Below are 20,539 nucleotides of genomic sequence, written 5' to 3' on the forward strand. Positions count from 1 at the left end.
AGCATTATATACCACCCATTCTCAGCAGAGTCCATTGCAAAAACCAGTAAACATTGGATACTCTAGCAACATATATGCAATCACTTGCCAGTAATCTCTCTAAATAGGGTAGAAATTCTAAAACCTTTTTGCATCCCACAACTTCCAGAATTATCTCATACACAAAGCAAGTCTCTCAGCTAGTCTCTTAGATAGTCACTATCAGTATCAATCACTTGGAGTCAATCTTTTTAACTGGAGCATCTTAATATTTTAAGCCATGTCTAAGTAGCTGGAGAATGTAGTACTCAGAAAGCAGGATCGCCTCATCAGATATCCACAACTCCTCCCCACCACCTCGAAATTGCCGTCAGAATTCCTCAGCCTTAATGTCTATGACCCCATAATGGTCCTATACCAGCACAGGAGATGCCAACCTCCAATCTGCAATACACCATCCATACTGACCCCCCCCCCCAAAAAAAAATAATAATAATTAGGCAGGGAACTGTGCCTAAGACCAAAAATTTAGGACACTTTTCTAAGTCAGTCACTGGGTAATTAAAAAGGTCATAACCAAAATTAAAATTTCCAGCCATGCTTAAGAATGAGAAAATACCCACTCTCCAAAACACAACAAAACCAGAACATATATATATTGGTAAGTCTTTTCTATCCTTTCCTGTTTATAGTTTTATTACTTTCTAGATCCTTTTAGTAGTGACTATCTCTGGGCTAAAATAGCCACATACCATTTTTGGTTTTGGCTTTTTACCCTAGATAGTCTCCTTATTGCTCATTTCCCCCAAAATTCCAATTAATAATTCTATTTAACACTTGTTTACTAAGAACCTACTTGGCATACGATGCTTAACCAGAAATACTGGGTGGTATTCTCTGGAGGAAAGATTCCAAGTTTTTTTGTCTGCAAATAATCCTCCAGAAAATGATATGAAGACAATAAGTGCAATGACGTCTGCTTGCCGAAAAGCATAAGGAGCCAGAAATGAGTTATGACCGACTACAAATAGGAATAAACTAGTCAAAGCACTAAAATTTAACGAGAGGATAATCTTAAAAGAAGGGGAAATTGAAGAGAAGTTACATGTAACATAGATTTAAAATCATGCTTATTCTTCTCCATAAAACTCAAATGCAGTTAAAAACGCACACGTACAAAATAGAGCAATTATAAATCCTCTGAAGCATGTCACTGTGATTAGCTGCTTCTCTCAGCAACATAAAAAGACTTTCACAATTACTTTCCAGCCTGTAATGTAATTCAAAACAAACAAGTCAGAGACATCGCTCAAATGGCAGAACCAACAATACAGATGCTTTGTATCAAGGAAATGAACCCACTGAAGAAATGCAACTGAGGAGCTGCTGTCCAGGGCCTGGAGCCGGGCTTCCGGTAGAACGCGGAGGCCCCCTTCTGGGCAGATGAGGAGCACTGCAGCCCAGCTCTGAGCACTGCAGCCCAGCTCTGCAGCACCCCACGCCAGTCAGCGCGAATATCTGGGAGTGCCTGCTGTGGATACCCTTTCCAGGGCTGTGTTCACACTGTACAATTTCAGACTTTAAATTCTAAATCTGAATTTTTATAAGAAGAAAGAACTGTATACGATTTCAGATCAAAGTAACCATTCTATTTAATTGTGCAACCAGCCCTAGCTGGTTTGGCTCACTGGATAGAGCGTCGGCCTGGGGACTGAAGAGTCCCGGGTTCGATTCCGGTCAAGGGAGTGTACCTTGGTTGCAGGCACATCCCCAGTAGGGGGTGTGCAGGAGGCAGCTGATCGATGTTTCTCTCTCATCGATGTTTCTAACTCTCTATCCCTCTCCCTTCCTCTCTGTAAAAAATCAATAAAATATATTTTTTTTTAAAATAATTGCGCATCCAGCATTCCCACCACCAATGGCATGCCCATTCTTTTTGCCTAATCCGGACCACCCTCTCACATGCTGTATAATCTATTCTGCTTCGTATCTGTCTCCCCTGCTAGAACATAAGCTCCATGAGGGCAGGATGCTTTGTTTTGTTCACTGATTCCCAATACAGTTACTCAATAACAAAGAAGGGATTGTCCCCTTTATGCTTTTATCTTCTATTTTTAACATTATCCATCTTCAAAAAAGGCACAAATACGGTTTTATTTTAGCAATATGTTGCAATTTAAAATGACACTTAAGCACTAGTTTTAGAATATGCATTTTCTCTAAATGCTTTATAAAGGCAAAAATCTGTTCAAAAGACCATATAATCATGGTCTACAGGTATGCAACGTAGACAATTTCCAAGAACGTCTCGGGCCCCCAACACTCTGGGAGAACACGGTGGCTGCAAAGAACGAAGAATGCAATTCTGCAATGCCAGGCGTGGGGCAGGGGTCCGCAGTGGCACAGCCCGGTGCAGACACGCCAGGTAAATCACCTGCAGGTACCTGCTCTGACAGCACTGTCCTGAACTGCTGATGCTTTTGGCAAGAAGTGCATTGTCCTGCTTACTAATTTCTAAAACCTCCAGCTTTTACTTTCCAGCTTGTGGAAAAACTAATTAATAGTTTATTGCAATTGTCAGACTTTGTCAAAGTGTTCATTTGTTCCTTTAACAGAGGAAATGATGAGAGACCATTTTTCCCACAGGTTAAGGACGATATATAGCATCTGATTCAATGATGTCACCAGCATTCAGGCAAGAATTTCATCCAGGGGCATTAGTCCTTTGTTAGAACAAACTCAGGATCTCTGACACTCCTTTTTCCGAACCTTTGATTTTGGTGCTGTGAGAAGGACAGAAAAGAAAAAGAGAAGGTGAAGAGGCAGGCCGTGTCAGACTGTCTTTGTCCTGATTTGTTTGAAGTGAGGTACTTTATATACAGTAGGGAACACTGACCGTTTGGATTTTCTTGTTTGTAGAAGTTCTTTAACATTTCCACTGCTTCCTCAGCCCGATACCCCGGAATGCACTGATGAAAAGAGAAAGTTCAGAATGAACAGAGGCCTATGATAATGTGTGTTGTGTTCCATAAAAAAAAGGCAATATATACATAATTATATAAACAGATCATGTTAATACACTTTGTGGGTATTAGTAACACGGGAAGCATGTTTCCAAACGAATAGCTATCTGGCCTGCCAAATATCACTCTCAATCAACTAATTATTATTTCTCAAGTAACTACTATTGAAGTTATGCACTATGTGATCTTGGGTAAGATTCTTAAAGTCTCTATGCCTCAGTTTCCTCATATGTAAAATGTATTTAATTATAGCAATTTAACCCAGAAGGATTTGTGAGGATTCAATAAAATTAAATAAAATCATGCCTGTCAAGTACTTAGCACATCATAAGGGCTCATTAAGCATTAATTATTTTTATCTGCTCTTATTTACTGTGGCCCATTAAGTGTTTGATACTATAGAGCTATGGTTGGCTGTCCACAGCTAAAAATGGTTAGCTAAAAAGGGGTTTTATATTTTTAAAGTGTTAAAGAAATAAGAATATGTGAGAGAGACATAAATGGCACACAAAGATTAAAATATTTACTATCAGGCTCCTTACAGGGGAAAAAAATTGTCAATCCTTACTTACTATAGAGGATTTTTTAAGTGTTCACTTTGTGCTATCTTGGTACCTAATTGGGAGAAAAGAACAACATGGAAGAAAGCGAAATTGTGGTAACGTAAGGATCTGAAACTTGAACTTGCCTTAACGATAGAGAACATTTAAAGAGGCTAAACAGAGCATATTAGGGAAAGAATAAGAACAAGCTTGGGTTGTATGTGAGGAAATCAGCTAATGGGGCAGGGGCAATTATTAAGGGAGGATAAGGAAAGAAATTAGAGATAAAACAAAGTCAAAACATATAGGGCTTTGAAAGCTTGTCGCTGGAGTTTGAACTTGATACATTGCACCCTTCTGAGATGCATGAAAGGATAAGAGCAGAAACTTCAGGGAGGCCCACCTGGAGGCAGCATACAGGACAGGAGGGACCCAGTGAGCAGCAGCACAGGGGGCTGGCAGGCTCGGTCTGCTGCTCAAAATGAGCCCCTTTCTCCTGTGCCTACAGAGGCTGCATAAACCTTCCCCATCAAAACAAATAACCTCCTACGAGTTCAACACATTTAGATTCCACGTATAAGTGAAATCCTGCAGTATTTATCTTTTTCTGTCTGACTCGGGATAATACCCTAGATATACTACAGTTGCTATGAGAGTAGAGTTTAAATGTTCTCACCAGAGCACCAATGACAACATGGGAACTATGTGAGGTGAAGGATGTGTTAACTCACCTTATTTTGGTAAACTTGTCACAATATATACATGTATCAAATCATCATGTTTTACAGCTTCAACTTACACAATGCTAGAGGTCAACAATAGCTCAATAAAGCTGGGGAAAACAGCCCAATGACCTTCCTTCTACCCTGCGCCCAGGCAAGCTGCTCCCCCGCTGCTCCCTGAGAATTTTTCAGAATCATGGCCTTCACTTTGGGGGCTCTCATTTCCTCCTCAACCTCACCCTCGCCGGCCTGTGCCCCCAGGACTCCACTGGAACTACCCGCTCGGACATCAAGGGCAGGGGAAATATAAAAACACAGATATTGATTGCTACGCACCAAAAATAGTATGCGGCAATCGAGCAAAATCATTGAATTTGTGCAAAAACACTTTGTTTATGGTAAACAGCATCCACTGTCACTGTCAGAGGCCAAGCTTCACACAAACTTGGTAGAGCAGGGAGCCGGGAACACTCACGGAGTGAAAACGCCAACAGCGGCAGTGTCCTCGGGCATGCCTCCCGGCCTGGGCGAAGGTTGTCAGAAGATCCCTTGGAAGGCTGGGCACTCTCCTCCAACAGAGGTTCGGTTGATTCTGAGCTGAGCACGCACCCGGAAATGACTGCCTGTCACTCACACTGAACTCAACCAGCAGTCCTGAGAGCCTGTCTAGTTCTATCATGGTTTCTGGTATACCCACCACATGCTCACCATTCACAAGCGCATGATGAGATCAAAGTCATCAGAAAGAAAGAAAAAGCGTAACAGTTCATGTTACCTGAAACGGTCTCCCAGTATTTGGTAAATCAGCAGAGGCAATATCTAGAACAGAGCCACAACCACCAAAACGTTCATTCTGACAGCCATACACAACCAGCGGGATTTATGTGAGAGAATTAAGGTCCTACAGAGAATGTGCAGTTCAAGACAAAAACTAGGACTTACACTGGCCATTCTGAAGAGGAACGCTCATGCTACTCTTAAAAACAACTAAGCTGAGGCTTAAACTTAAAAATCATGCAATGCAGTTACACAAAAGAGGTTTAAAGGATTTAGAAATTAATATCTCACAATTGCAAAGAGAATGAAAACTAAATATGTCACTGGCAAATGTTCAGTTTGGTGTTCTCTCTGGTTTTTCCTAAATCAGTTGTTTTGGAATCATTAGAGAATCAGAGCCAACAAAGAGGCAGTAATTTAATCCAGAGATTTTCACCTTGTAAAGATAACATATGGTTACCTGTGATTTCCCCAAATAAAATATGTCTTGTGGCCCCGTACAAAACGGGCTAAAGCTGAACCACTCTGTACAGCAGGATGGGGACAGAATCCTGTTGACCATAACTGGCCTCTTTATCAAGACTGTACATTTTATCAGACTCAAAACCCTCTGTATTTTTTTAAAGTGATCAAATGTTTCACCCATACACAGTAAAATATGTAGATAAAAACATGCAATGTGAAACTGAGTTTTAAATTATTACATACATTTTTTAAATCTTTAGAGACTAACTTGCAGCATTCAGTATTTGTGTCACTTTCTCTATGAAATACAAAGAGCTGTAACTATCAATTTCCCATTTATTTACAATGATATCATAATGTATTGGTTTGTTCTTTAATTTGTATTGACTTCTGACAAAATTTGTCATATATCGTAATAGGTATTTATGGCAAAAGTAAATGAATAAAAACCTATAAATGGCCCTAGGTGGTTTGGCAAGGTGGATAGAGCATTGGCCTGGGGACTGAAGGGTCCAGGTTGGATTCCAGTCAAGGGCACATGCCTGGGTTGCTGGCTCGATCCCCAGTAGAGGGCATGCAGGAGGCAGCCAATCAATGTTTCTCTCTCATCATTGATGTGTCTATCTCTCTTTCTCTCTCCCTTCCTCTCTGAAATCAATAAAAATATTTTTTTAAAGTCCTGACCGGTATGGTTCAGTGAATAGAGCGTCGGCCTGCGGACTGAAGGGTCCCAGGTTCGATTCCAGTCAAGGGCATGTACCTTGGTTTCGGGCACATCCCCAGTGGGGGGTGTGCAGGAAGCAGCTGATGGATTTTTCTCTCTCATCGATGTTTCTAACTCTCTGTCCCTCTCTCCTCCTCTCTGTAAAAAATCAATAAAATATATTTAAAAAAATATTTTTTTAATAAATTAAAAAACAAACAAATATACAAACAGAGAAAGAAAATTTTTAAATCATCAAAATCTATTATCCAAAGGCAAGCCTTAGGTGCATTTTTTTCAGACCTTTCCTTATGTAGTTTTATCCTATTTTAACTTAAATTATGATTTATTCTTCTATTACAGTTCAAATTAGTGCTAAGCTTTTCTATCTCTAGCTTATATACTAGTTACATGTTTATAGACATTTTTTAAAAAGGTTATTTTACTATTTAAAAAACTTTCTAAAGTTTTTGGCCTTCACCTCCTAGAATTTGTTTCATAAGTCTCTGTAGGGACAGGTTACCTGTCCGGCCACTTTCAAGTTCACAGGAAGGGTACAGACATTAGCCCAAGGATACTCATGAGGCGGAGGGCAGCTGCGCACATGATGCATGGCTCCACCGTGACGTACAGCACCGTGCGCTCGAACACCGCCGAGGGGCTCCGGCCGCTCCCCCGGCACCAGGCTAGGGCCTGGTCGATGGCCACCATTTCTGCATGTCGAGTAGCCTGAAAAGAGAGAGGAGCTTGCCTTGACAATGTTTGCTACACGTAACTGTATTCTGCAAATATTCAAAAATAAATACCGAAAAAATTGGGCCTCCTGTTTCTGCCAACGTTTTAAAGAATGGAGGTATCAGGACACCCTTAGCAGTTGACAACATAGTCCCCAGGTCAAGTACCATAACATCACCAAAAAATAAGTTAATTAATTTAAAAAAAAATAACATCATCAAAAAAAACATTTCATCTGAAATGCTGTACGAATCATGCTATATTTTAGTTACTCTTAAGTACCTAAGAAGTTGGGGGATGTTCCTTCAATTAAAATCTCACATTGAAGATGTGTCTAAAAAAAAAAAAAAATGATCCTAGTATTTCTGAATATTTTAGGGAAAGCTTGAAACTTTCATAAGAATGTACTCCAGTTTCAAATGTTTTCAAGGTTGTCACTGACTTCACTCTAAGCAAATCTACATTTAGTTTTTACTGAATGTCTCGCATTTTCTTTGGGATAAGATTGTATATACTGGCAGATTTTTGGTATAGCTCTCAGATACCTCATGTAAGCAGCACTTGGAATCAACCACATTTCAATATGAATCCTTACTGTGACATTACTAATTATGTGGCCTTGAGCAAGTTACATATCTTCTCTAAGTCTTGGTTTACCCATAGGTAAAATGGGGTACAATGGTCTCTATACCTCTCAAAGCAATCTGAATTATGGGAAGCACATGCTGTATAATGCTATAATATACTCTGCTATGTAATAATTATTTATAACTAGAGGCCCGGTGTACGAATTCGTGCATGGGTGGGGTTCCTAGGCCTGACCAGTGATCGAGGCCGTCTCGCCTAGTCCCAATCAGGGCTGGCCGGCTGGGAGGAGGGACTGCAGGAGGTTGGCTGGCCGCAGGAGTTTGCTGTGGGAGTACACTGAACACCCGGATGGCCAGGGGGACAGACCATAGGAGGTTGGCTGTGGGAGAACACTGACCACCAGGGGGCAGCTCCTGCATTGAGTGTCTGCCCCCTGGTGGTCAGTGTGTGTCATAGTGACAGGTCAAGCCAGCACTGGTTTGGCTCAGTGGATAGAGCGTCGGCCTGCGGACTGAGGGGTCCCAGGTTCGATTCCGGTCAAGGGCATGTACCTTGGTTGCGGGCACATCCCCGGTAGGACATGTGTAGGAGGCAGCTGATCAATGTTTCTCTCTCATCGATGTTTCTAGCTCTCTATCCCTCTCCCTTCCTCTCTGTAAAAAATCAATAAAATGTATTTAAAAAAAAAATAACATAGTGACAGGTCGACCAGTTGTTCGGTGGACCGGTCACTTACGCTTTTATATATATATATATATATATATATATATATATATATATACACACACACACACACACACTCATGATCATCACATTTATCAACAAACTTATATTGAGTGTTATCTATGTCCAAGCCACTGTGCTAAATTCTGTGTGGAATAAAAACTCTCTGTCCTCAACAAGACTAAAGTCTGATAGGGTAAACAGAAAGTTGCTCATCTACCTGTGACCAAGGACAGGGTGTGAAAAATGCTGGCACAATGGCCCAAGTACCATGAAAGCCAGGATTATAAACTCAGAGTTAGAAGGGATTTTAGAAAAGAGGTTCCCAAACCATGAAAGCCAGGATTATAAACTCAGAGTTAGAAGGGATTTTAGAAAAGAGGTTCCCAAACCTGGAGGCATACCAGAACCCACCGGGGAGCTTGGAAAAGTTTCCCCAACTCGAGTGCTTTTTGTAAATCAGATTCAGAATGACTAAATCAAATCTCTCCATAGTTCTCAATAAGTAATTGTTGGAATGAATCATATTAAGCAACTTCCTCTTTTATGGCAGAAGAACCAGAAGCTAAGACAGAACGTGTTAAAGCCACACAATGGAACAGGTGATGACGGTGGTAACAGGGGAGTGGAGGTGGCATTAAAGCCAAAGTAGGACTCAAGTCTCCTCATCTGGGGTCAGGAGTCTTTCTATACTGGGATTATAGGGTATCTATTATAGGACACAGAATGCCAAAATAAATCCAGGTTAATTTCAAAGTAAAGAAGAAACACATGTCATGGGCCGTAAGATGGATATTGTTAGGACATTCAAAGTTCTTATGTTAAAGATACTGTGCCAAATAAATCACAAAATACAAATGGGGAGATATGACAATTATCTAAAATACAAAATTCTACTCCCAAATATAGTATCTAATTGCTGTATTATGTTTATTACTTATCTCATGGGTATTTTGACACCCACATAACTGCTTTGGGAATCTGTGTTCCCACTTTGCATGTGTTTTGCTAAGTCTCCGTTTTGTCTTTGATAGATAAGATGGATGAACTTGAAAGTCCACATAGCACTAGCACCAACACCAGCTTATTCCCTGGATGGCAAGGTCACACAACAAGATCAAAGTCTGTGAGAGTGGACTTCTGCTCTCCTTGAGTCCACCGGGTACTTCTTATAATCATAAAATCTGACACTTCATCTATAGTTACTGGGACACACTGTTGTGATACCACATTCAAGAAGGGCTGCCTTAATTCATGAACTTCCCAACCTAGCCACAATAAATGAAAAGTCTCACAATCTAGCAAAGTGTACAGACTCCATGTAGTGGAGACTTCATCCCACTGAATTATATGAAATAGAAATAGCTTCTTTACACATCCTTTTAGAGCTACTAAAGAATGCGATATGAGTTAAAGAGAGATGTTTCATAAAGTGAAATTTTCCTATATTAGCTTTGCTTAAAATGGAGAAGACTCATTTCTTCTACACTGACATACCAATGTAATAAAATTGCCTCTTAGTTTTTCACTCAAGTGTTAAAGTCAACATGTGTCACTTTTAGAATCAGAAAAAAAAAAAAAAAGGCATTCAAAAAAAGAGATGTTTAGGGAAACTACCCTTCCACTGATACCTTATTGGACTCTACAGAGACCCACTGATTCACCAGCTGTGATAACTGCATCCACTTTTACTGTCACTGCCCTGTATATGCAATTATACTCACGCACATTTTTGGTTTGGTTAACTTCATTCCTTCCTTTCCCCACAACTTCATTGTTGTAGACCATAAGGCAGCCAACAGGAACTTCAATATTTTCTAGGGCTTCTTTGGCCTGAAAAACAAAGTGGAAAATCTAAGATGTAATGTTCAATACTTGAAAGGACTACAGGAAAGAAATAGATGTAGCAAGAGCAGTAAATGCATGTATAAATACTAGAACTAAGAAAGGCGACTGGCCTTTCCCTTCTCTCAGATACAGTTCAGTGCTTAGTGCCTTTGCTCTCTGGGTGTCCATATGGAGGGAGATCAGGAACAAATCCCTTCATAGGTCCTGAGCCCCTGATGTATTTTTCCTCATTGGAAGCAGAGGTGATCAAAAGACTTATTGACTCTTGTTCTTAAATTTCCAGGGTCTATGCACTTTTCAGAGAGAGTATATATATATATATATGTGTGTGTATATATATATATATTTGCAAAGAGGTAGAAGAATAATTGATATAAATCCTTTCTTAAAAATCTTTCCTTGTTGAAATTCTACTTGCTTAATTTTGTTCTCCAAAAAGGACAGAAAATATCCTCTAGCGTTCCAGTAACATACAGGTGATTTCTGCTCGAAGGGAGACAAGAAAAGCTGAGGAGCACTCTAGGGGAAAATGGCTCAACCACCTTGGAGAAATTTTGGAAGCTTCCTTTAAAAGTAAACAAACGTATCGCCTATGGACAAATTCTACTCCTGGGTGTTTCTTTAAGGTAAGGGATTGCATATCTACCAAAAAAAACAAAACAACAGCAAAAGAATGGTCATAATAGATTGATTCGCAATAGCCCAAATCTGGAAATAGCACAGGTGTCCATCAACAAAAGAATGGATGAACCACCTGTGGTCTACGCACACAGTGGCATACAACCCAGCAATAAAAAGGAATGAAGTGCTGATATACACATCAACACACATGAGTCTCAGACATGCTGGATAAAAGAAGTTCAACACAAAGCTGAGGATGGCCCCCATGAGAAGTACTCGACTAGACAAAACTAAACTACAATGAGAGAAATTGGAGCGGTGGTTGCCTCCTGGAAAGGGATGTGTAGATTGATCGGTTGGAAAGGGACATAAGGAAATTGGGTTACACAGATGCTTACATCTCTCAAAACTGAATGAACAATGCCTTTAAGACCTATGCATTTCACTGCATGTAAAGTACACCCCAAATGAAAAATAAGCTGAGGAACAACTCCACCACCACCATCCTGGGAATGGCAAACTAATTATTCTATTTGCAAAGTCTCCCCTCTATCACCAGCTGCCATTTTACTTCTAGCCCTTCTGCTGAGTGAACCCCTGTAGCTCCAGGCCCAGGACAGTAAAGAATACTTTTGGGGGCAGAGAACGGAAGCAGGCAGGTCTTATCTGGGAATGTCCTGATAATGCCACTGAGGGAGAATAAAGGAAGAGTGCAACCCTTTAGATTTCCATCTCAGTACAGTTAAAAGAATCCAAGGACAGCTGTTCCTGGGAAGGCACGGCATTTCTAATTTTGGCAGGCCAGAAGACACTTTAGAAGACTAGATTCCCATGTAAGTGTAGGGCATACACACACACACACACACACACACACACCATAGGGCACATGTACTTAAAAGTTGAAGGCACTGCTGAAAACAGTGTTCTGTCTCCTGCACTAGCCTCTTACTTCCAGCTATACTTTATTTATAATAGCAATAACTTCTTTTCATAATGTTAACATGGGCTCCTTAGCTACTTCAAGCATGCTCAACTGACACTTTTCATTTGGCCAAAAGAGGAAAAAGGAGAGGTACATAGTAGTGTGTGAACTGAACCTCTCCTTTCCCCTCTGGAGTGGTGGGGTAGGGCAGGGGCATGGTGAAACGTAACGTGGCAGTATATAAAGCAGTAAGACTGCATCCTTCAGAACTGTGTCACGAACTACCCCCTGATTAATCTTGTCCCTGTAAAAACTGTGGAAGCATGCCAAGTTTGAAAGTTTAAAGAGTTCCAAGGTTTGGTGAATACATACAAATAAATACTACAATTCACCATAGGCTACTACTGAAAGGAAAGCCAGGAGAAGGACTGACAGCAGGGAGGATGGCGATGCTAAGTGTCAGTGCAGTTAAGGCAATCGTCACACAAAGGTGCAACTTTTAATTTTTTAGAGAGAGAGAAACATCAATTTGTTATTCCACTTATTTATGCATTCGTTGGTTGGTTCTTGTATATACCCTGACTGGGGATCAAACCCCCAACCTTGGCATATCAGGATGATGCTCTAACCAACTGAGCTAACCAGCCAGGGCCAATATTGTAATTTCAAATAGCTTAGAATTACACATAACCCCAATACACATGAGAGATGAATCATTTATATGTTCAAAAAATATGAATCATTTATTTGTTGAGGATCTTGAGAAAAGGAAATTATCCTGATGCAATCACAAGTGTCCTTGTAAGAGAGCGGCACAGAGAGATTTGACCCAGAAAGCAGAAAGTAATGTGACAATGGAAGCAGAGAGAAAGATTTGAAGATGCAACAGCTGGCTTTGAAGAGGGAGGAAGTGGACATGAGCCAAGCAAGGAATGTCCCTCTAGAACAGTGATTTTCAACTGGTGTGCCGCAAGAATTTTTAAAACATGCAATACCTGACTAGTAAGGGGCATTGACCTCTTTTCCCTCAGACTGTCAAGTAGAAAAATGACAACAGCCAATACAACAATAGTGGTCCAGTGTGAACAAATCAAAATTTTACCAATTTTTTTGTGTCCTCCAGAATTTTAGTAATTAGTTTGTGTGCCATGATATGAAAATCGCTGCTCTAGAAGAAGCATATCAAACTCGAGGCTCGCGGGCCACATGCAGCCCACAACAAACATTTTTTGTGGCCCAGCCAATACTTTGAAAGGTTTAAGAAAGGTTTTAATAAAAATTTTGTAACTTAATTTTTACAATATCCTGTTATACATAATTATTAATAACGAACTACAACATTCTCTAATGACTGGTTACTATCATCATGTTGCATTCATTTCCCTTAAGCGCCTTATGTGCAGGCACACCATTTCTCTCGAATACTAGCAGCGAATATTTTAGCAGCCGATTGCCACATCATTAGTCTTGTGTTGACTTGTTTGGTGTGCACAACAGGAAATATTTAGCTTTCAGAGGACAAGAAAAATAGGTTTATTTGTGTTGCGCTAATTAACTTGTGCAGTTATTCAGTGTCTGGTAAGTTAATGTTCAAGAAAAAAATATTAATTTTTATTAAAATGTTCTATTACTTTATGTTAATGATTACTCATTTATTTCAGCCCTTTGTATTCAGCATGTCTCTATCGAAATAAACCTACGTTTCTATGAAAATTGAAGCTTTTGTTTCTTTGCGGCCCACCTAAACTTAAACCTTGTTTATTTGGCCCGTGTTAGCCTTAGAGTTTGACATGCTTGCTCTAGACTAGAATCTGGAAAAGCCCAGGAAATATGTCCTCTAGAGCCTCCAGAGGGCGCTCAGCCCTGCTGAAACATTGGGGCCCAGAGAAACTGATTGCTGACTCCTGGCCTGCAGAAAAACAAGAGAATAAACTTACGGTTTTATGCCACCAAGTTTGTGGCAATTTGTTACTAAGCCATAGGAAACTAATGCCCCCTTAAGAGGAATAAAAGACAAACTAAAACTGGAAGGAGATATTTGCAAACCACATACTGAACAAAGATCTCGTATGTAGACTACGTAAAGAACTCTCAAAAATTAAACAAGAAACTCCAAACAAGCCCCTTAAAAAATGGGCAAAATATATTAACAGACATTTGGCCAAAGAAGGCATACAAATGGCAAATAAGTACATGAAAAAACGTCGACATTAGCCATTAGGAAAATGCAAATTAAAACCACAATAAGATGGTATAACATACCTATCAGAGTGGCTCAAATGAAAAGTTAAAAACACCAAATGTTGGGAAGGCTATGGAGAAACAGGATCACTCATACACTGCTGGTAGGAATGTAAAATGGTACAGCCACTCTGAAAAACAGTTGGGCAGTTTCTTAAAAACCTAAATATGCCCTTAACACATAACCCAGCAATTGTACTCTTGCACATATAGTTAGCCAGGAAAATCAAATCTTAGGCTCATACGATACATAATTTCATATATAGACACGAATGTTCGTGTAAGTTTTACTCATAATAGCCAAAAACTGGAAATGACCCAAACATCCTTCAGTGGGGGAATACTGAGACAAACTCCGGTGCATCCATACCATGAAAAAACTACACAGCAATAAAAAGGAATGAACTATTGACTGACTCAACAACTTGGATGACTCTCAAGGAAATTATGTTGAATGGAAAAAAAATCTCAAAAGGTTAAATATTCTTGTATATAACTTTCCTGAATGACAAAATTATAGGTATGGGGAACAGACAAGTGGCTGCCTGGGTTTAGGGTTGGGAGTAGATGGTGACCATAAAAGGGCAGCATTAGCGAACCTGTGGTTATGGAGCAGTTCTGGTGGTAATTAAACAAAACTAGACATGTGACAATATTACACAGAACTACACACACACACACACACACACACACACACGTGTCTATAAAGCTGAAGCAACCTGAATAAACTCAGACTGCATTGATGTCATCTTCCTGGTTTTGATATGGTACTAGTGTTATATAAAATGCTAGCATTGCAGTAAACTGGGTAAAGAGTATATGGGCCTTCCCTGGACACTTTTTTGCAACTTCCTGTGAAACTATTACTATTTCAAAATGAAAAGTTTAAAAAAAAAAGGTGGAGCAAATGAGAAGTATCTTGGAATGCAGACTAAGAGATGCCTAGTGAAGCAGGAGGAAAACCAGGAGTGTGTGGTGTTATGAAAGACCTGAGGAAAAAACAGGCTAAGAAAGAAGGATCAGTGATATGGAGGCAGTTTGGGTAGAAGGTGAAAAGGTTAAGAACCAAGAACCTAGAAGAATAAAGAAAAGTTAGGCTGGCGGGGAGGATAGGTGGAAGTTGGGAGGCTGCCAGTGGCAGGTTGAGGAATTTAAAGGTGAGAGAGGAAAACAGAGCTTCTGAGTGTCATTAGCACAGTGGTTCTCAACCTTCCTAATGCCACGACCCTTCAATACAGTTCCTCATGTTGTGGTGACCCCCAACCATAAAATTATTTTCGTTGCTACTTCATAACTGTAATGTTGTTACTGTTATGAATCGTAATGCAAATATCTGATATGCAGGATGTATTCAGGTGACCCCTGTGAAAGGCTCATTCGACCCCCAAAGGGGTCGCAACCCACAGGTTGAGAACCGCTGCATTAGCAGGAACTGCTGAAGTGTAATCTTTTGGATGTTGTTACCTTCTACCTAAGAGTTTTCTGGCTAACTTGTTTTTTTCTCCAGCTTTTTTCTTTCTTTCTTTCTTTCATAGGAATTATATCTGGGGACCCATCAAGAGTCTGTGCAAACTGCAGTCAAACCCCCTTTGAGCATCTGATGAAAGTTATGAACTCTCTCACATGGCATGGAACAGGCACGTGCACATAACGTTGTTATATAGTTTCAGGTTAGGAAGCCCTTTTCTAGATAGATAGCTGGCTCACCTCCTCACCCAAGACAAAATCCTCTATTTCTTGGCACTTGACAGTTACCCTGCTTTGATCAACCACTCCCTTCTTTTTCACCAGCCCACATTGCTTTTGTTCTTTTTAAAATGCAGTAAGCATCCCAAACTGATCTCACTGACTTGCTCAGGACTGTGTTGCCTGTTATCTGATAGCACTTTATACCTGTCTCTAATTTTGGACCCTGGACATGTTACTTATTAACTTTTGCATTGGTGCATGTTTTACATTCATCCATTAAACAGTATGTTCCTGGGAGGCAAGCACCCGATCCTCGCCCTAGCAAACTTGACTTGCTCACCTTTGCAGCCTTAGTACCTGGCACAAGGCCTAAAACATGGGAAACAATTACAGCACAATTGTTGAAATGGATAAGCATCTGTGCTTGATTTCTTTTTGAATTTCTCAGACCTAGCACAATATTATACCAATACCAGACACCCAGAAATGAATACTACAATCCTGTATAATAAAAGGCTAGTATGCAAATTGTCCCCTCTACCGGGAGCTTGACCAGGGGGCGGGACGGCCTGCCAACCTCCCGCGTCCCCTCCCCCGGCCAGCTGGACCCCACCTGTGCACAAATTCATGCACTGGGCCTCTAGTAATATATAATTGATTTATTCTAGAACACTTGCTTTCTCTCAATAGATAGAACTAGATAGATAGATAGATATTGATAAACACACTCACACACTCCATCTTTCTTTTTCCCTAATTATAAAGTAAGATATGTTCAAGTGGGAAAATTTAGGGGTAAAATATCCATATTAAAAAATAAAACCAGGAGAGAACCAAGATGGCGGCATAGGTTAACGCTGGAGTTTGCTGCCTCGAACAACCACTTCAAAAATACAACTAAAAGACGGAACAGACATCACCCAGAACCACAGGAAGGCTGGCTGAGGAGAGATTCTACAACTAGAAGTAAAGAGAAATCCATACCGAGAATCAGAGGAGGCACAGTGCGGAGGTGAAATACTAAGGTGCGGAGGTGCGCGTGGAGTGGGCCAGCGGCGGAGGGCACGATTGTTGTTTTCAATTGGGAGGGAGTTTCAGACTCTGAGCTCCAGATCCGGGCGAGTCTCTAGGGACCCAGACTCAAACGGGAGAAGCGGGAAGGAAGCTTTCTCTCCGAGGTTTGCAGCAGTTGCAGAGCCATAACTGCTCACCCCGCCCACCCTGTAGATCCCTGGGGACCCGCCCCACCCAAGCCCTGCACAGAGGCATTTGCCGGATAGCCTCAGGCAAAGGCTGGATTAGCACTGCCCTAGAGATTCATCACAGAAGCTCTCCCACTGCAGACACAGCTGACTCTCAAAGCCAGTTAGCCTGGAGGACAATTTACCCCTAATATTGCTGACAACAATTAAGGCTTAACTACAACAAGACTGCGCACAAAGACCACAAGGGGGTGCACCAAGAAAGCATAAAAATGCGGAGACAAAAAAACATGACAGAAATGGAGGATATAGAGCTAAAAAATGCACTTTTGAGGGCTTTCAATAACTTGCTAAAACTGCCAATAAACTTGATGAGAGCCTCAAGAAATCTAATGAAACCCTCAATGTTGTGATAAAGAACCAACTAGAAATTAAGCATTCACTGACTGAAATAAAGAATATTATACAGACTCCCAACAGCAGATCAGAGGAGCGCAAGAATCAAGTCAAAGATTTGAAATGTGAAGAAGCAAAAAACACCCAACTGGACAAGCAAAATGAAAAAAGAATCCGAAAATACGAAGATAGTGTAAGGAGCCTCTGGGACAGTTTCAAACGCACCAACATCAGAATTATAGGGGTGCCAGAAGATGAGAGACAGCAAGATATTGAAAACCTATTTGAAGAAAAATGACAGAAAACTTCCCCCACCTGGTGAAAGAAATGGACTTACAGGTCCAAGAAGCGCAGAGAACCCCAAACAAAAGGAATCCAAAGAGGACCACACCAAGACACATCATAATTAAAATGCCAAGAGCAAAAGACAAAGAGAGAATCTTAAAAGCAGCAAGAGAAAGAGACTCAATTACCTACAAGGGAATACCCATACGACTGTCAGCTGATTTCTCACAGAAACTTTGCAGGCCAGAAGGGAATGGCAAGAAATATTGAAAGTGATGAATAGCAAGAACCTACAACCAAGATTAGTCTACCCAGCAAAGCTATCATTCAGAATTGAAGGTCAGATAAAGAGCTTCACAGATAAGGAAAAGCTAAAGGAGTTCATCACCACTAAACCAGTATTATACGAAATGCTGAAAGGTATCCTTTAAGAAGAGGAAGAAGAAGAAAAAGGTAAAGATACAAATTATGAACAACAAACATGCATCTATCAACAAGTGAATCTAAGAATCAAGTGAATAAATAATCTGATGTACAGAATGAACTGGTGATCATAATGAATCAGGGACATAGAAAGGGAATGGACTGACTATTCTTGGGGGGGAAAGGGGTGTGGGAGATGCGGGAAGAGACTGGACAAAAATCGTGCACCTATGGATGAGGACAGTGGGTGGGGAGTGAGGGCGGAGGGTGGGGCGGGAACTGGGAGGAGGGGAGTTGGGGGGGGGGGAAGAGGAACAAATGTAATCTGAACAATAAAGATTAAAAATAAAATAAAATAAAATAAAAGCACTTAGTTATTATTCTGTAACAGAAGATTTTCAAGTTTTTTCTATGCCTGCATATACATGTTTGTAGTTTTTTAAAAAGTCAAATTGCCGAAACCGGTTTGGCTCAGTGGATAGAGTGTCGGCCTGCGGACTGAGGGGTCCCGGGTTCGATTCCGGTCAAGGGCATGTACCTGGGTTGCGGGCACATCCCCAGTGGGAGATGTGCAGGAGGCAGCTGATCGATGTTTCTCACTCATCGATGTTTCTAACTCTCTATCTCTCTCCCTTCCTCTCTGTAAAAAATCAATAAAATATATTTAAAAAAAAAAAAAAGTCAAATAGATTTATACTGTATATACAGGTTCAGCAGTCCACCTTTTCCATTTTGAAATATACACATTTCCCCATGTTAGGTAATATTTTTCAGCACATGATTTTTTTAAGGTTGCACAGTGTTCCTCTGTATTCATTTAACTGTTTGACATTTACACTGTTTCAAATCTCCACTATTACAAACAAGTGAAGAACTTCCCTATACAACCCTAACAGATAGATACTATCTGCCCATTTTATAGAAGGCACGGGGCTGGAAGGTTAACAATCTCAGTTTGCTGTCAGTGGCCATTCTAGGGTTTGCACATCGGCTAGTCTAATCTCTAAACTCGTATGTATAGTATAAAATAATTTGTATTCTGTTTACTGGGCTGTAATATAAAATAGTTGTTTTTTTTTTACTATGATTCACTTTCAAAAAAGCATAAGAAACAAGTTTAGAAGAACATTATGTAACAAATGCATAGATGCTGTAATGCCTCATGGCTTAGAGAAAAGTGTTTGGCTGTAATAGTGCATGAATGCAGAGAAAATAATGTGACAAGAGAACAGAGAAGGTGCCGAAAACAGTTTCAGGATTGAATCCCCACTGCCAAGCACAGTGCACTCAAGAAACATCTGTGGAGTGAATGAAGACATAATTATGAATTAACTAGAGGCCCAATGCATGAAATTCGTGCAAGAGGCCTCCTTGCCCCGGCTGCTGGCACCGGCTTCTCTCTGGCACCCAGGACCCAGGCTTCCCGCAGCCCCGGCTTTGTCCAGAAGGTAGTCTGGAAGGACGAAGGGTCTAATTAGCATATTACCCTTTTATTATTATTAATAGGGTGTCCCCAAAAAATATATATACACAATGCCTGTAGATTCTATTACATCTTGAAACACTGCCTTTATTGTTTTAAAATATATTTTATTGATTTTTTACAGAGAGGAAGGGAGAGAGATAGAGAGTTAGAAACATCGATGAGAGAGAAACATCGATCAGCTGCCTCCTGCACACTCCCTACTGGGTATGTGCCCGTAACCAAGGTACATGCCCTTGACCAGAATCAAACCTGGGACCCTTGAGTCCGCAGGCCGACACTCTAACCACTGAGCCAAACCGGTTAGGGTTGAAACACTGCCTTTATAATTATTCAAAGTGTGTATACATTTTTGGGGGACACCTGTATATATGCCTAATGCATTTTTATCCTTGTTAAAAAGCTGGCTGACACACGGAAGTGTGGGGAAAGCTTGGATTATACACAAATCTGATTAGAGCCCTCCTCAATCAACAGTCCAGAGCAAGGGAAGGCAGCAGGATGCATGGATGCATGCATGGATGGATGGTAGCATATGGCTGGCTATACAGGGGCTTGGTTTATCTACTCTACCAGAAACATCCTCAGTTTCCTTCCTTCTACGGGGTCAAGGGGTCATAAATACAAATAATGTGATTTGGCGGATTTACTAGTGTGTTCACAGTAAAGAAGGGAGCGCTGCACGTATGTGCTAACAGCAGCTGAATGGGGACATTTGGCGCATACTTCATGACAGCCAAAAAGAAACAATTTCCTCCTTTCCTTCCCCAGAGCCACTGTGGGGATGGCCTCAAGCCAGCTGTTTACCCAGGGAGCGTGGCGCCAAGAGATTATGGTAACAAGAAAGCACATGGGGCGTTTGCTCCAAAGATCAGGCTGGGCAGAGAGCCGGAGAAGTTCCCACCCGCGGCAGCGACCTCCCGGGCTCCTCACCATTTGCATGGCCTCCTCCATCCACTTTTCGATCTCCTCCGCTGACACCGAGCACCCGCCGCCGGTAGCTGGCGTGGATGCCTCCTTTGCTTCCATACCGCGCTGGGGCGGCAGCGAGCTCAGCGCCGGAAGCCGGGGCGCCGAGGGAGCCCCCTCCCGGAACCCGGCGCGCATAGGCCGCGGTTTCCGGGGGGATTCGATCGGCGAGGCACTCGGGAGCGATTTCTGGGCGGACCTGG

General features: G+C 41.2%; 1 protein-coding gene across 2 annotated transcripts; it reads right to left on the reverse strand.

The window, feature by feature from the left end:
- Positions 1 to 454: 454 nt before the first annotated feature.
- Positions 455 to 20,430, reverse strand: ADAT2 (adenosine deaminase tRNA specific 2). Of its 2 annotated transcripts, none has more exons than XM_070417816.1 (6): positions 20,301 to 20,430; positions 9,986 to 10,090; positions 6,790 to 6,940; positions 5,042 to 5,148; positions 2,876 to 2,948; positions 455 to 2,762 (listed from the first exon to the last, which is right to left on the reverse strand). In XM_070417816.1, exons 1-6 carry the CDS (start codon positions 20,394 to 20,396, stop codon positions 2,719 to 2,721), a joined length of 576 nt encoding a protein of 191 aa, XP_070273917.1. In that variant the 5' UTR covers positions 20,397 to 20,430; the 3' UTR covers positions 455 to 2,718. The 2 variants fall into 2 exon arrangements, with proteins under 2 accessions (XP_070273917.1, XP_070273919.1); XM_070417818.1 differs by lacking the exon at positions 455 to 2,762 and adding an exon at positions 3,575 to 3,617.
- Positions 20,431 to 20,539: the final 109 nt, after the last annotated feature.

This window comes from Myotis yumanensis, unplaced genomic scaffold, assembly GCF_028538775.1.
Source record: "Myotis yumanensis isolate MYYU_CA2020_CCGP unplaced genomic scaffold, mMyoYum1.0.hap1 SCAF_6, whole genome shotgun sequence".
Lineage (NCBI taxonomy): Eukaryota > Metazoa > Chordata > Mammalia > Chiroptera > Vespertilionidae > Myotis > Myotis yumanensis.